At 34.3% G+C, this 17003-nt stretch overlaps 1 protein-coding gene across 5 annotated transcripts in view; it reads right to left on the bottom strand.

The window, feature by feature from the left end:
• Nucleotides 1-17003, bottom strand: part of PCDH17 (protocadherin 17) — a 98767-nt gene that overhangs the window by 41894 nt on the left and 39870 nt on the right. The window contains exon 4 of one of the 5 annotated variants that reach the window (XM_042977613.1): nucleotides 14007-14095. The exons of the other annotated variants lie outside the window; for them this stretch is intronic. Within the exon in view, the coding sequence (XP_042833547.1) occupies nucleotides 14049-14095 (47 nt within the window). The 3' untranslated portion in view covers nucleotides 14007-14048. Of the gene's footprint in view, nucleotides 1-14006; nucleotides 14096-17003 lie in introns of those variants that run through there. 5 annotated transcript variants of the gene reach the window in all.

Raw genomic sequence — 17003 nt, 5'->3', positions numbered from 1 at the left:
GTGCTTCAATAAAGAATCGCTCAACCACAGTTTTGAATACTGAGTTGAATGCAACTAATGGTTTTGAAGATTTAGGGATCAGGGATTTGCTCAAGATATAATGCTAAGTGTCAAGGGAAATGCACAAATTATATATTTGGGACGAATCCAATTGAGATACATATGTGTGTATACACACATGTAGGTACACACACACATACACACACAATACATTCAAAGACACTAAAGAAACACAAATATGTTTACAAAGGTTGTCTTCAGGGAAGTTTGATTATAATTTAGAATTCCCACAAAGTTGTATATTTTAATGTAAGAGATCCCAATTTAAATGATTCTTTGAATAAACAGACCATAAGCATCATCAGTAAGATAATTAACTAGAAATTGTGTCCTTTCCATTTTCTATGACTGTATGGTGCTATTCTATTTATCTACCCCTTCTCTCTTCCTTAATGCCTCCTTCTACCTCAAACTCACTTCCAATCTTGACTTTGTGCTTTTTATTCAATATGCCAGATAAGCAGGGACTGTACTGGTGGTTCACTGCTTACAACTCTCTTCCCCATAGAGCAATCAGTCTGTACTTCCTCACTACCTTCATGGCTCTCCTCCCTCATGACTTTTATATGTTGACTAGAATGTGTGTTCTTGATGAATGCTCCTGTCTTCCCTTTCTACAATATATCTGGCTTAGTGTACATATTTCGTGAAAAATTATTCAGTGAATGAACGTTACTGCCCAGAAATATTATTAATTATTAATAGATCATCATCATCATCCTTATTATTAGCCACAACAGGACTGCTGATAATTTGGGACTTCACAAATGAATTCTCTTTCAATGAAATCTTAGTTATTGATATTACATATATAGAATGAATCATATTTCTATACTGAGAAAATAATTGATGGAATTTGAATAGAGGCTACAAAATCAATCTTACAATGTCGAAACTTTTCAGTCTATCTATCTATCTATCTATCTATCATCTATATATCTTATCTCTACAGCATTATAAAGTGCTAAGGCATGCTAGAGATAATCTAGTTTGGTCCTTTCATATACAGGTAAGGTATTAAAAACACCCACCAAGTTAAAGTCATAGTAAAAGACAAAGTATGCAACTAGTATTATTACTGAGCCAATACCACAAATGAATGTACTAATTCCAGATCTAACATTCATTACAATGATATAAAAAATTTCAAGTCTTCTGTGTATTTGATGCTACATTAAAGCAACTGTATATAATATATAGCATTTCTACAAATATTCATGCAACCATGGCTGAAACTTAAATGTCAGTAGGCGTTTGTGAAAAATCAAAAACAAAAACAAATCTTGTATTAAAGGGAGAGATCAGCTTCAGATATATTAATCACTAACCTTGCTTTTTTCTGACCAAAAAATAAAACACAATAAAAACTGTATTAGTATGTGCTGATTAGTATAAAATAGAAATTGTGTTATACTTGCTATACAGAAGCCCAATTTTTCATAAAGAATGTTTAAATGCAGTATCTAACGATCCAAAGAGAAAAGCCTATGACCTCTAAAGACTTCAGAGAAAATGGATTGGAGATACAGGGATTATTGTATTCAGCTTTTTTCAGCAGAGAAAAAATTTCCAAAGATGTTTGTACCTCATTGCAGTAAGGGTAATCTCAATGAACGGTCACCCTCTCCACGCCTTATCCTGACCAAAATACTCTCACAGGATTCCAACCATGCTGAAAATATTGTACCTCCTGGGAAAAAATAAATCTATCATGTTCCAGGACTTCACTCCCCTAAGGAAGCTTCCTCCTCCTGTCAGCCTTAGACAACAATGACAGTGGAATATGAGAGAACAGTTCATCACAGGAGAGTTTGTGGTATCTGTCCTGGAGTCTGACAAAAATTCCAATATCATTTTCTGGTATCCATGGTCAACTTGGTGGTCAAATATATATACATCTTTATTTTAATCACAAAAATATAGACCACACTTTACTGAATCCAATGAAAGCACTGTACGGATCAACAATAAATGTGAGTTCCCTCTCCCTGACCCAGAGAACTATTTCAAACTATTCTTTTGATGATGCAATGTTAGATTTTTTTTTTAATGAAAAAATGGTTTCTTTAATAAGAATGACCCTAAAGAGCCGGTCACAAGTATAAAATGAAAATTTGAGTCCAATTGAGATTGTGTTTAATCTAATAGTTATTTCTAATTTGAACACTTCAAATTGCCTATAAAAAACATTCTTAGGAACCTCCATTGACTTCCAGGGTAACTGTTCCACACAATGGGAACAAATTCAGTTCTCTTTCTCTCATTACTAGTGTTTTGTGGGTCACTTTCAAATTTGATAATTTCAACCATTTACCCTTCTTTAAAAGTTTCAGAAGTAATTTATTTTGCACTTGTGAGATATGGAACATAAAATTACTTTAATAATCAAGAGTAGAAATGTAAATGAGAATAAAATAAAAGTTAACTACCTAAAATTTCATTTTATCAAGTGAATTTGGAATTGTAGCCATGTGCCATTTTTAGACTTCTATTAAAACCATTAATTAATATTCTGAATACATATTAGAGATTACTGATTAAGTGATAGCCTGGCAGCTAGAAATTTTCCCATTTTACTCCTGATTCTTAGTTTGTGCATTGAGTATGACTCACTGGGCACTTAATTTCAAATAAGAATACAATCATCATAACAAAAATTGTGAAACAGACCACAGTGACATTCTAGGCTCAAAAATTCCAAACATTCCTTGTTCACTATTCAAAGAGGATTCAAATTATTTAAACACAGGACATTCCTGGAAGAAATGATTAAACTTTCATTAAGCTTTCAAACTCAAATGTATCTTCTTTTACCCTGCCTAATACCATCAGCAACCAGTTTCTAAGTCTAAAATTATGTTACTTTCCTATCCTATATCCAGTTTATTATGCTATAAATCTCTTTTCTGAATCACCCACATTGCATTTCTCTGATAGACTTCATATCCAATAAATTGCCAAATACTGTTACTTTATTTGTACTGTGTCAAACCTGTGTGTTTCCATTCACACCGACCACCATCCTTTCTGGTCTTTACCACTTTGTATGAAAGTTAGTGAACCAGATTGGTCTCCTTGAAGCCACCTTTCCCTCTCTACAATCTGTGCTGTCACACAGAAAGTTTCCCTAAGTAGGTGTATTACTTTGGTTATGCTCCTACGCACACATTTTTAACGGTTTCTACTGATCGTTAAAAATGCCCAATTTTTATGTTAACATCAAATGTTCTGCACAATTTTGTCTCATTTTTTTCTACCACATTTAATAATGTTTTAGATCAACTTTTAAATTTTAGAATAATTTTGTTTTTTTAATGTTTATTTAGAGAGAGCATGCATGGTATGCATATGCAAGTGGGGGAGGGGTGGAGACAGAGAGAGAGAGAGAGAGAGAGAGAGAGAGACAGACAGAATCCCAAGCAGGCTCCGTGCTGTCAGAGTAGAGCCCGAGGCAGAGCTTGAACTCACGAACCATGAGTTCATGACCTGAGCTAAAAAATCGAGAGTTGGACACTTAACTATCTGAGCCATTCAGGTGCCTGAGAATAATTTTAAATTTACAGAAAAATTGATACTACAGAGAGCTCCATGAATCTCACACCCAACTGGCCCTATCGTTAACATCTAATATTCATATAGTACATTTGTCACAATTAATGAACCATTACTTATACATTATTGTTAACTAAAGTTCATGCTATATTCAAATCTCCTGAGTTTTCACTGTATGTCCTTATTCTGTTCAAGAATTCCATGCAGGATATAGTTCGTCAATAATTTTATCTATAGGAGAGGGATGAAAATTCCATCCTACAACTTTCACAGCTGCAGATAAGATAAATTTTACTCCACCCCAATTTTTAAAGTCAACTCTCATGTATATGCTGATTTCACATGGTAGATCTAAGGTGTGTTTTTCAGACTGACATGCTTCAATAACAAAAAATCAAAATGGATGTTGTTCCAAGAGGTTTGCATGATACAAATACTTACTGGGGTAAACTACTAGAGATCAGGACTTACATTTATTTTGTGCATAATTTTACTCCTTAGTGCCTTATACAGTGTCTGGCACAAGTAAATGCTGAGTCATCTATTGCAACTATATTTGAGAAGATAAAAGAGAATGTGTGTCACTGCGAAACATCAGTAATACTTTATACATCAGTATAATTATTACTAAGCAGATTTTTTACCTTTTGCAATAGTTTTAACAGATATTGCACATTAAGAGCACAAACATAATTATAAGGGGATACTTATAGTATCAAGGGAACAAACTACTTTTAGTCTCCCTCAAATAAATTAGAAGCAAGTTGTAGATAACATACAAATTTCTATCTATCATATCTATTCATCATTGAAGGTTTCAATAAGGATTTTTATGGCGATACACTATTGGCTCAATTTGAATTTTAGTTGTCTTTGAATCAAACGAAAATAGAAATCTGACTTCTTTTTAAAGTAATTTATGATGCAGATAGGTTCCCCCAGAGAGAATTAATGACTATGTTGTATTATTAAAGTGAATTTGAGCAGTTTAACATCATTGAACTGATATCAGAGAAAGACTATTTACATCCGAAGAAAATGATAGAATATCACTCAAACATTGATGGTGTTAATAAATGTATCAGAGTGTTTAAATGAGCTGATGGCATGTAAGTAATACATATACTGAAATGAATGTACGTATTTATATTTATAACACCATGGTTCCAAAAGACAGGTTAGACAAAATGTGTAACCTCTCAGTAGAGGTTACATTAACCTCTACTAAAACATTATTACTTATAACCTAAAACAACTAATTTTCCTCATAGCTTTTACAAAGCTGTTTCTTTCACTTCTGAACAACTGTTCAACTGTTTCGTTTTCAACATTCAAAAAATTTAAAAAAAGTTTTTTTAATGTTTTATTTATTTTTGAGAGAGAGACAGAACATGAGCAGGGGAGGGGCAGAAAGAGAGGGAGACACAGAATCTGAAGCAGGCTCCAGGCTCTGAGCTGTCAGCACAGAGCCCGACACAGGGCTCGAACTCACAAACCGCTAGATCATGACCTGAGCCGAAGTCAGATGCCTAACCAACGGAGCCACCCAGGAGCCCCAACATTCAAAAAAATTTTAAATGACGTTTAATAAAATACTGTCATGTGAACATGGAAATAATTAAACTGTTAATGAGTATTGAATACTCTTGTGCTAATAAATCTGTGTGAAAATGCATTATTATGTATTATTTAAACATTTTGTAATTTCAAGGACAAGTGTCTAGTAACCTGGTAGAATTTCCAGGCAACGTTACAATACACGTCAGAAGTTAGTGATATTCTGATGGATGTACTCTAAGTGTAATTAAATACATATTTTAATGCTTTTGCCATTCAAATTTTGGAGATAAATGTATGTATATATGTAAACTCATATATGTTTTCATACATATATGTATGGGCATAAAACAGAAAATAAGTTTAGTGATCACATAGAAAGTCAAAGTTGGGGTACCTTGGTGGCTCAGTTGGTTGAGCAACCAACTCTTGATTTTGGCTCAGGTCATGATCCCAGGTTTGTGGGATCAAGCCCCACATCAGCCTCTGTGCTGAGCATGGAGCCTGCTTAAGATTCTCTGTCTCTGTCTCTGTCTCTGTCTCTCTCTCTCTCTCTCCCTCTGCCCATCCCCCACGCATGCATGTGCACTCACACGTGCACCCCCTCTCTTTCTCTCAAATAAAACAATTTTTTAAAGAAAATCAAAATTAAATTTAATTAAAACAAATATAGAGGGAAATGTATTTTATAAATTCTGGAGTTTGGTGTAGCCTAGGCTTTTAACATTTTCAGTGTTTTATAGAAGGAAAGAAGGAGTAGAAACAGTATTGGTATCCTCAGTAAAATGCAAGGAAGAAATCTGGAAAAGCCTGGCCTCTAGAGAGTTGTTTCTCTAATTTTTAATATTTGAAATATATATTCTTTTTAAAGTATAAACTCAAGAGGATTTCACATCATGCTCTGAAGAGGTACACTTACCCTTCTCTTTCAAAACTCTTCTATATTTGAGTACCTTACTACTCTTCTTTTTCCTAGTGTTGTCTGTTATTCCTTCTGACAAATCTTTCATTTTCACCACTCTGCTTTCACTCTAAATAGACTTATCTAATTATTGATGGTTTTTAAATCAGTTACATGGATATGGACAACTTTATCAGTATTTCATACAAAGAAATTAACACCACTTTTCTGTGTATTCAAATATAATGATTTCATTGCAAATATAGCTTCTCAGCCTAGTAGTAAGAAGGATCACTTCTGAGCTTTGTGGAATCTTTACCTGCCTCATCTAAGGTTCATGATAAGCTTTCATTTTCCTAAGTTGTCTCCTGTGTTTCATAGTGGCAATTTGCTTTACTTTTTTCCTGAATATGTCGGTTTATCCACTCACTCAAATTTTTATATACACTTTATAGTCCAATATTAATAATGGACACTCAAAAGATAACCCAAATGTATCCATCTTTCCCTCAACATTATAGAATGATCTGAAAATCTGCAGTCAGTGCTCGCTTCGGCAGCACATATACTAAAATTGAAAATCTGCAGTCAGATATTTCAAGTAGAATATCATATATTTCAAATAAATTGTACTTACTTTTTGCATTATCCTGTGTTTCTTTTACTCATTCCTATTGCACCATTTGCTTTCTCTTAGCCAGCCAATACTATTCAATAACCCAACAATATTGTTACAACCTGATGGAAGTTTCTAATTTTGAAAACTTGATGGCCCTTTCTTACTCTCCACCAAGATATTAAGGCTTTTAGTCTCCAAATATTGGCACCCCCAAGACTCTCTCTTATTTTCAATATCACCTAGACTAGTGAGAACTTCATTACTTCTCACATGGGCAATTGCCACCGTGAGATGATGAACAGACCCATGATAACCAAAATTTTGGTTCAGCCATATGAAAGCTTGAGGACCTTAGGTTGGTTATCTCCTCTATTCAAAATGGAAATGGCAATTATATCTTATTAAATTATCTTATAACTACCTTATAAAATTATTCAAAATTGTGTATGGTAGATGAGATAATTTAAGTAAATGTACATAATTCTGTTCTTTGAAGTCATTAAATGTTTGTTTGATCTGTTTCTAACTGTAACAAAATTGGCTCTTTTAAAGATTAATTCAATATCATATCATTTACCAGATCAAGATCTTTTAATATTTATCCTGTGACTTCAAGTTCTTTAAGATCTTCTTCGTGATCTGTATTTTTAATCTTTGATAACTTTTTGTTTTCTTTTTCTTTTTTCTTTCTTTCCTTTTTTCTTTCTTTTTTTTTTTTTTTTTTTTTTTTTTTTTTTGGTAAATAAATACTGGGAATATATTGAGAATACAGGGAGTGTAAGAGAAGTATCTCCTTCACAACATGTCGCTTGCAGACTACTGGGGGAGACAAATTAGTGCAAAAAAGTTCTATTCACCAGGAGCCTTTTTCCTGAAATAGGGAAGAAGACACTGAAAGAATACCTCCCTGGCTGGGGTACAGTAAACTTGCAGGAGACTGGCACAAGGGCAAGGCTTATAGACCAAGGTTAAAAGTGCAGATCACCCCCCTCCCCCCAGAACTCTGTGAAAATCACTGAATGTTTATACTTGGAGGAGTGAAATGATCAAATTTATCTCTCAAGGGGATCACTGTTCTGCTAATGGATGGTAGTTAACTAACAGGGCATTGAGGGAAGCAGGTGGGCACCTGCCTAGGAGGTGTTCTGAGAAAGGGAGGCAGCCTGGACAGGGGAAATAAACTGGAACTAAGTGAACTGAAGACATTTCAAGATGAATTGGGTCATGTAACAACAGGACTTAATAACACATACTGTGATGCTGAAGAGATAGAAAAGGAGTTCCTTTGCTGGTTTCTGATTAGAGTGACTAGGTAGGTAGATGGTGATGCCACTTACTGGGATGAGAATACAGCTGGCTGGGAAGAGCTTGTGAAAGTAGAGAGAAAATATTGGCAGGGTTGAGATGGAGGGGGAACCGAGGTAAATGAAATTTTCAAGCTTTTTTGCTGTGTTTTAATTGTGCAAAACCTTTGATCAAATACCTAGAGAACTGTGAAATGTCTTAAGAATACATATGGACTACAATGTCTTACAAATTGTAGATCATCAGTAAAGTAGGATTAAATTTGTTTATATCACTTCAATATCTCTGAGCAGTCTATCATAGTTCTAAAAGTGACACTGATACTATTGCTTAATTCATACAACATCACTGGATTGGGATTTATTCTTTGCACATGATTATTGAAGACTGTAAATAAGCAGAAGGGACAAGAGTGCAAACAGCACAGACGACATCAGACAGACAACTGCTACACAGTTAAGGGTCTCATCTGTGGGCAAGATCCTTCAGTTTTCTGATGCACGGGGTTTTCATTTATTACAGGAGATAACAGTATCTCACTGGCTTGCCATTAGGACAAATTTATTTAAAAGTGCTTGGTGCAGGGTCCCCTGGGTGGTTCAGTTTGTTAAGCTTGGTTTCATCTCAGGTCATAATCTCACAGATCATGAGTTCAAGCCCCGCATCAGGCTCTGTGCTGAAGGTGCAGAGCCTGCTTGGGATTCTCTCTCTTTTCCTCTCTTTCAAAATAAATACATAAATTAAAAACACAAAAGTGTTTGGGGCAGTGCTTGTCACGTAATAGATGTTCAGTAAATGTGTGGTTTTTTTTTAAATTCCTTATTACTAGTAGCTGATCTTTTGTTATCTGAATAAATTCACACACTTTGTCAAGTATCTATGATCTTTTAATGGCTTCACTATGATTTATATTTAAGATAGGGTTGCTAGCTCCGCTGTAAAATAAAAGGGAAAGGAAAAAAATCAACTTTGCTTATTAACAAATATAAATAGTAGTACTTTGAATTGAGTAATGTGTCTTTTGAATTAATTGTATTTAATGCTCAGAATGATTTCAATAAAATTTCTTGGGTATATGCAATTAAAGTGCATGACATGTTATATAAAAATGAAAGAAATATTAAACATACTTCTCCCTTTTTGAATTTTGGTGATGGATTGGTTTGGCCATTGTTTTTTTTTTCATTCCCAACTCTCCCCTGGTCTATTATTAATTGATCACTCTAAAAGAAAAATGTAACCAGGTAACGCCACTCAAAAGAGTTTTCAATTGCCTGTAGAATATGGTTCAAAGTCGTTAGTATGGAATTCGAGGTTTTTCATAATCTGACCCTAACCCATTCATCTGGTTCAATTTGTCTCCATTATAATTCTATATCCCATATTCAAATACAAATATTTCTACTTTTTTTTTTGCCATTCTTGTATTATACTGTTCGGTTGCCACATCTCTAAATCTTTGATCATGTATTATTCCAGTTTCAAATATTTAATTCACCCTGTATCTTACAGTCTTAGTCCACTTTCAAGTCCAACATTTAAATGCTCCAAGATTACTCTTTAGCTTCCTAAAGTAAATATTTATCACATTAAAACTATTACAGGGATGATAGACTATTTTTTTTCTACATTTGATGCAAGACCCCAACTACATATTTCTATAATGATTTAATAGAAGAAAGGATTAAATAATTTCTTATGGTGGTACATAATAATTTTTTCATTATGTTACCACTTGAATCATCATCAGTATAACTGGTTGTCAAGAATTTAAGGAAGCAAAGCCCTGACATGCAAATTAAGTACAAGTCTATATAATTCTTTGCCCATAATTTTGAAACCCAAAAATATTTCAGATCTGGAAATTATTTTATTACTCATCTAGTGGTAAAAAATGACTTGAACTAACATAAGCTATTTATAGTATTCATTTAGTCCATTTACTGCAAATATTCAGGTTTTTTTCTACAAAATTTAATGTGTTTGGTTGTGTGTATTGCCAGATTCCAGTGAGGATTTTATATAATATATGATATACATATTATATCACCTTTGTAAAATCTGAAAAATCCTTAATTCTGGAAAACATCTTGTTCTAACAATTATAAGCATACATATCAAAACATCAACTTTCAAAAATTTATTCAAGCTATGAAATTGGAAAGTACCAGGGGAGCAAATTTGAATGTTAATATATTTGGTTAAATATATATATATATATATATATATATATATATATATATATTTAGTTTGGTATATAACTTGTTCCTATTTCTTTTTTTTAACAAATATAAATATAAAATAACAGCCATCCATATTTGTTTTTGACAGATGTGCACTTTGGAGTAGAATATTTTGGTGATTTCATGATGTCCCTGGTTTTTCACAAATCTGAGGTCATTTATATACTCTAAAGGCTTATGTGAAATAATGAGATTGATGTCTTTTGCCTTGCACTTTATAGAGAAGATTGGACCCACCTATAATGAACTCCCTATAAGTATTTTCCTTTCACCTTTACATTGATCTTTTTAATTTATTTCTCCTTTCTTTCCTTTACAGAAAATGAGTTGATCTTTACTTTAAGGCTAGCATCTCCATTACACTCCCATGCATATCCTCTATCCAGTCCTGTCCTTCAATATTTCCTTCTAATTGGATCCTCTGCCTCAGTATATTAATAATTAGTTATCTTAAATGATTAAAGCATTTTCCATTCATAATACCATCTTCCTTAGTTGCTATTTTCCCTGTCTTTCCCTTATTCCATTATTCGCCAGTCTTGAAATAAGAGAAATTGCTACCTCCAATTCCTGACCTTACTTCATAGTCTATCTTTCTGAAATCCCTTTTCTTTTTTCATTACTCCATTATAACTACTCTCTTGAAAATCAAGAGTGGTCTGTCAGTTATCAGATTGTATAGCTGTTCCTTGAGCCTCATTTTCTTGGATTTCTCTAAAGAATCAAAATGTTTGTTCTTATCCATCTCTGGCTACCATGACTCTATGGCTTTCCTACTTCTTCCCTTCCTTACTGATCACCTTTTTTCTGTTTTCTTCAGCATTTTTTCCTTCTGTCCCTTCTCTGGACACATTGAACTATTCATTATCCCCCAAATATTAAATCCACCTTCCATATCCCATGATTGTATTTATGTATTTGTTGTGCTTCTATCTCTCAAAGTAAAAACCTTGTTCATCCCTTAAGTCTTAGCTAAAATTTCATCTCTAGTATGAAGTCTTCATTGAATAATTATCAATATTCTATCCTCTTTTTGAAACTCTCAGACCCTTTCATTTACACCTAATCAATAGCACATTATTTTCTACATTTTATTATATTTAGTACATGTTTCACTTCCTTTACTAGACTACCAGTTCTGTGAAAATGGATTTTGTGAGTCTTGAGAGAGTTCACTTGACTATTTCATCATCATTTGAATGTAAGCTCAGTGTGAATGAATGTTTGTTTTGCTTACTATTCAATCCTCAACACCTGGGGGAGCGCTTGGCACATACCAGAAACCCAAGGAATATTTGTTGAGTAAATATACAACATAGCAATTAAGATAGTGCCATATATACAATGATACTATAGAAAGTGTTACTGAATTACATTAAAAATTCAGAATGTTTGATTCCAAGTGAATGTTCCTTCTTTCAAAGCAAGTGAGCTCCAGAAGTTATACATTTATCCCAGTAGTGCCAGGTCACCTGTTTGGGATTTTACTCTGAGCTTGTTTGTTCACTCATAAAACAACTTTCTCAGTATCATCCTGTTTTTAACAGAAACAGTATTATCTAACTTTACTTAATGTATTGATTTAATTTGGCTCTCAATGATATTTGGTTGGAAATGAAGTCTAAAAACTCTAGGTTTTAGTCATAAAACTCATCCATGACGTCTCCAGATTTTGGATTGTCACAAACATACTGAACATGTTTCTTGGCAGGTGGAACCATTATTGAACTTTCTCCCTTCCCAACTTCTAAATGCTGCAGGATTCTGTCTTGGATCCTTTTTTCCCAATAATCCTGGATTCTAGTCTCCTGGATTCTTTTCTCCCAATGACGTATTTCATCAATGTACATACTTCACGCACGATCCTATGTCCATAGGATTGTCCAAGTTTATACCTCCAAACTTCTATTCTGATTGCCAAATTATATTTTCCAGTTGCCTGTTCTGATATTCACCTTAAACTCTTTTTTACTTCCCAAATATTTTCCCCGTGGTGACCTCACCCTGTCTTTTCCACTTTAGTAAACTGAACTTAGTCACCCAAGTCATGATTCTCAGACTCATTATGATACCACGTTCTACACTGCCTCTCTATTTTCTAAAAATTCTCTGGTTAGCTGAAGTTTTTTTTTGTTTCATTTCTGTTTAGTCCTAGCATCTTTTTTTTTTTTCCTATCATCTTTAAATGGTGAAGTTTTTTTAGTAAGTTGATTTCAGCATACAAATCAGTATTGTTAATTTAGAGAAAATGCTGAAACTTTCAAATATTTGTGTGTTATTTAATATATATGGTATAAATTACACAAAAAGAGACTTAAATAATTCAAGGTATAGTCCATTTATTTGGGTATTAAATGATTTTTTTTCCTTTAGGAACCATTATCTCAAAATCAATTTCAAGTGAATAATAAGCAATTTTTTTATAATCATAAAAGTACTGTCATATTCTAAAAAGTTTTTAATCTTTCACTTAATTCCATTCCTGCTACCTCTTTACTACTCTGGGTCTCATTTTCCTTGTCTTACATTACTTCCTCAGCTTCCTAAGTGTATCCCTGTCTCCCCAGGCATTGACAGAAAATAATGTCTCTAAAATGAGACTTTGGGAGGGCTTGGGTGGCTCAGTCGGTTGGGCCTCTGACTTTTGATTTTGGCTCAGGTCTTAATCTCAGGGTCGTGGATTGAGCCCCACGTCCAGCTCTGTGCAGAGCATGGAGCCTGCTTCTTTCTCTCTCTTCCTCTGCCCCTGTTTCCTGCTCGTGCTCTCTCTATTTCTAAAGAAATAAAAAAATAATATAAAAATAAAATGAGACTTTGCACTGTTGCCACCTGAACCCCCAATGGCTCCCTGTCAGTTGTCCCATCACTGGGGTTCTCACAACCTCTCGGTCTCATTTGCCCCATTTTTCATCTCACACCTCCCTACTCACATGCATCCAACAGCAACTTGCCATACATTACTCCATCTGTGTTTCTTAGAGTGCCCTCTTATCCTCCCTCCCCAAACAGGTAAACATTTTCTGAATGAACCAGTCAACTCAAATGTCTCCTTCCCCAGGAGTTTTCTTTGATCCCCTTAAATCTCAGCTGGGTTTTCTTTCTCATGACTCCATGCATACTCAGGGCATGGCTTACTACACCAACCCCAGAGCTTATACGTCCAATTCTCTCACTAGAGTGTGAGCTCCTGCAGAACCCAGCCTGTGCATTAGTTCGTCTTTGCATCCCTGGCACAGTTGTTCATTAAAAGAAAAAAAAATAAGTGATTAAATAAATCTCTCCTTGGAACCATCATCCCTCGGTGCACTGAGACAATATCAGGGACTCACAATTACAAGTGTAGATATTGTGCCTAGATGAGAAATATATACGTCCTTATGCTTGGTGACAAATAACACAATAGTGTCACTGTCTACATCTGGTATGATACATCTTTTTGACTTTTTGGAGCTTCTATTCAATACATTTATTCAATGTATATATAATATATATTTATATACTTATATGTTAAATATTTACTCAATATACATGAAAGAATCGAGAATTAAGCTCTCAGCATAACTGCTTACATCTTCAGATTTATAAAAAAATGAAGTGTTTTGACAAACCTGAAGTACCTGCTTGGAGACGCTGAAGTCTCTCTATCATGAATTACAGGAATGGCATGAAGGATACAAAGAACTCAAGACCAGCAAACGATAAACCTAGAACTAGCACTATCTCTGCCTCTAACTTTAAGACTCATTGAATCTGTTTTCTTACTTATAAAACAGGGGAATTATGCTTCAAGGATTCAAGGAATCTTCCTACCCTAACGTTTCCTCATATGGTTTTCAAAAGAACGGAGAACCTGCAATACTAGAACATGGGTTTAAAGTGAAATAATGGAAAATTTCTTGAAGAAGCTTAAGACCTATCAACATTAGTTTGTCACAATTCTTAATTAACAGATGAACTAATAACCATGCTTGATTGTCATAGTTTATCGTTTATGTCATACTCTTATTTTCATAGAAATGTACATAATATTAATATAGAATTTTATTTGTAAAAATGAAAAAAAATTCCTTATTAAAGACCACACAAAAACCAAAATCCTCTAGTTGTATCCCAGTGTTTGAAAGAAACAATAATTCTAAGGCTGGGAAGGGTTCCCCTGCCCCAAGGCAAAATGAGATTCTAAAAGTTTGGGAACTACTGTCCCAACATTCCCCATTTGGAGTGTTTTAGCAAAAGTCATTACTAAAAGCAAGATAACCTAAAAATCACATTGAATCTATAGTAAATCATGCAACACTTGTTAGGGAGGCTTTATGATGAGAACAAATGTGAGGGTGATAAAATCTCTCTATTTTCATGATACCAGCTGCTGGATTCTAGAAACAGATGTTTGCACACGAGAAAGAGATGTCATTGAAACTTTTAAAGTTAGGTGAACTATGGGACATTTGCAAAGTTTGGTAATCAAAAATGAACTTAAGCTGCTCACAGTTTGGGGAATATTTTATCCAGTAAAATCTAAAGCCAGATGAATTCTGAAAGTCCTAAGACAACACAAGAGGGGGAAAAAGTTGACATTAAGGTGCTCTTAAATGCAGCCGAATACAAACTTAGATGGCTTGATATAATAAGAATTCTTGGCAAATAATACAATTTCTTAAATGCCACACATTTGAATCATAAAAGCAGCAGTGCCTTTAAAAATTCGTAAGTGATTTCTTCCTGGTATTAAATAGTCAACTGTTCCTTTTGCTTTCCCCACTCCCCATCCCTCTATATGGCAGTGATTTTCCATTTCCTTCATAAGACAAATTGATATTAATAAGTTTACAGCAGCATTTCTTTTTAAAAGTATTTTCAGAGATTGTGAGGATGGACGTCGTCATCACCTCTGTGTCCTTACTTGTGTAGAAGCAATTTGCTGATGCGTGTTATGGGAAGGTCTGGGAAGAGACATCGACTGATTGGAAGGGTCACAGCTGCAGTAACCATAGGTGCAGAATAGAAAGCAGAACGGAAGCTTGAGAATATAAAAGTACTATCCAAGTACGGTCCTATTGCTGGTCAGTTCTAGGGGCAATTGCAAAGTAGGTCAAGTTTGCGTTCAGTGTCCTAATCCTTTCTCAATAACTCCCTTCCAAACCCTGTATGTATGGCTCCACCCCTACTCTGGTGGACAAGAGCTTCACCTTGTGTTCTCCCATTTCCCTATTATTTCTTCCTTAAGTTGTTCCTCCATGGTAAAGTATAGGTTGTAGAAACCTTAAACTGTTTCCTTTCCAAACATAATTAGAAATATGGTGAAATTGCAGTCATTATGCAGTAAATTAGGGAGGGCGATGTTGAAAGAGTAGGGTTCAGAGCCTCGCCAAACTCTGAAATCACATAAAAAATACTGCAGTCTTTAAACTAGCTTAATCCTGTTTTAAATATGGGGCCCACAAGCAAAATTCAAACAGTGACTTGAAAAAAACAAAACAAACAAACAAAAAAATCCATTAGCTTTAGTTTTTGTAGTTTTCCAGAATGTCCTCTGGGAAGAGGGAAGGCAACCCTTAAGAATGTAATTTAGTTTTAAAACTGAATTCACTGGAGCAAACCTAGCTTATTTTGTATTTCTATTATTCTCAATTTTCTATTGATTTTATTTTTATTAGATTTTAATCAGGGATTCTATTCTGAAATGTTTTGAACCCAGAATGTAATTTAAGAAGTCAGATTTTCTAGCAGAAGAGAGAGGACAGAGGAGGCACAGAATTGAATAGGAAAAAAAAAAAAAAAAAAAGAAAGAAAGAAAGAAATTATAAGGCAATTAAATAAAAGGAGAAATGAGAAAGAACTTGAATGAAGCAACTTCTAAGGATCAGAAAAGTCCTGGAATCCAGTTACAGAGGAAGGGATGGACAGTTGGCCACCTAACAGGGCATTAGCTTCCCTCACAGTGATGCTTCTACTGCTGTCCCTAGCAAAGGTTGTCAACACAGGGTGCAATGCTATTCCACTAGCTTCTGGCTTAAATTCACGAACTTGGTTTCAGTCAACTATAAAGATTGCAGAAGACTGATTACCCTTGAAAACTTGAGAACAGTCACTGAGTTATCAATAAAGAGCTCAAAGAAATCACCAGACAGCATTTATGAAAACTGCACATTTATTATTTGGGAATCAAGAGAGACTACTGAATTTTAGGGAAAGTTTACTAAATGTTGTTAAAGAAGAAAGAGTTATTGCTCACAATTAAAATACTTTACCAGACTGCTGTAATGGACAGATAACTCCAAAGTACAGATGTTTTCTGAAAGAAGTCAAAGTGGATTGCTTTATCTACCTACCTATCTACCTAGGTAGATACCTACCTACCTACCTACCTATAATATTGGACAAAGGGAGTATGGAGAAAATCTAAGTGACAAATAGACTGGCAGGGCACAAAGATGCAATCAAATAGAAAGAAACTAAGTACATTCTTTGAGAATTTGTTTTAGTCCCACTGAGAGAAACTAAAACCACCTCTTTCTATTAGAGGATTTAACATAAAATCCTTAAGGCTATTCCCCAGCTGTCGTGCTATCCAGCACGCCTTCAATTAACTACTGAACTCTTTCAAATATTTTTGCTAAAATAATGAGCAACACATACTACTGGTGTGTATTTGGGACGACTAAACCGATGGTAGCAATAAACATAATTATCAGGAATAGAACAAATGGAAAAAGTCTGCACAAAAGAGAAGAAAAAGTAATATTTGAACTAATAATAGAAGATC

Source organism: Panthera tigris, chromosome A1 (assembly GCF_018350195.1).
Source record: "Panthera tigris isolate Pti1 chromosome A1, P.tigris_Pti1_mat1.1, whole genome shotgun sequence".
Lineage (NCBI taxonomy): Eukaryota > Metazoa > Chordata > Mammalia > Carnivora > Felidae > Panthera > Panthera tigris.
Note: the sequence above shows the minus strand (reverse complement) of the source record. Positions and strands in the feature narration are given on the sequence as shown.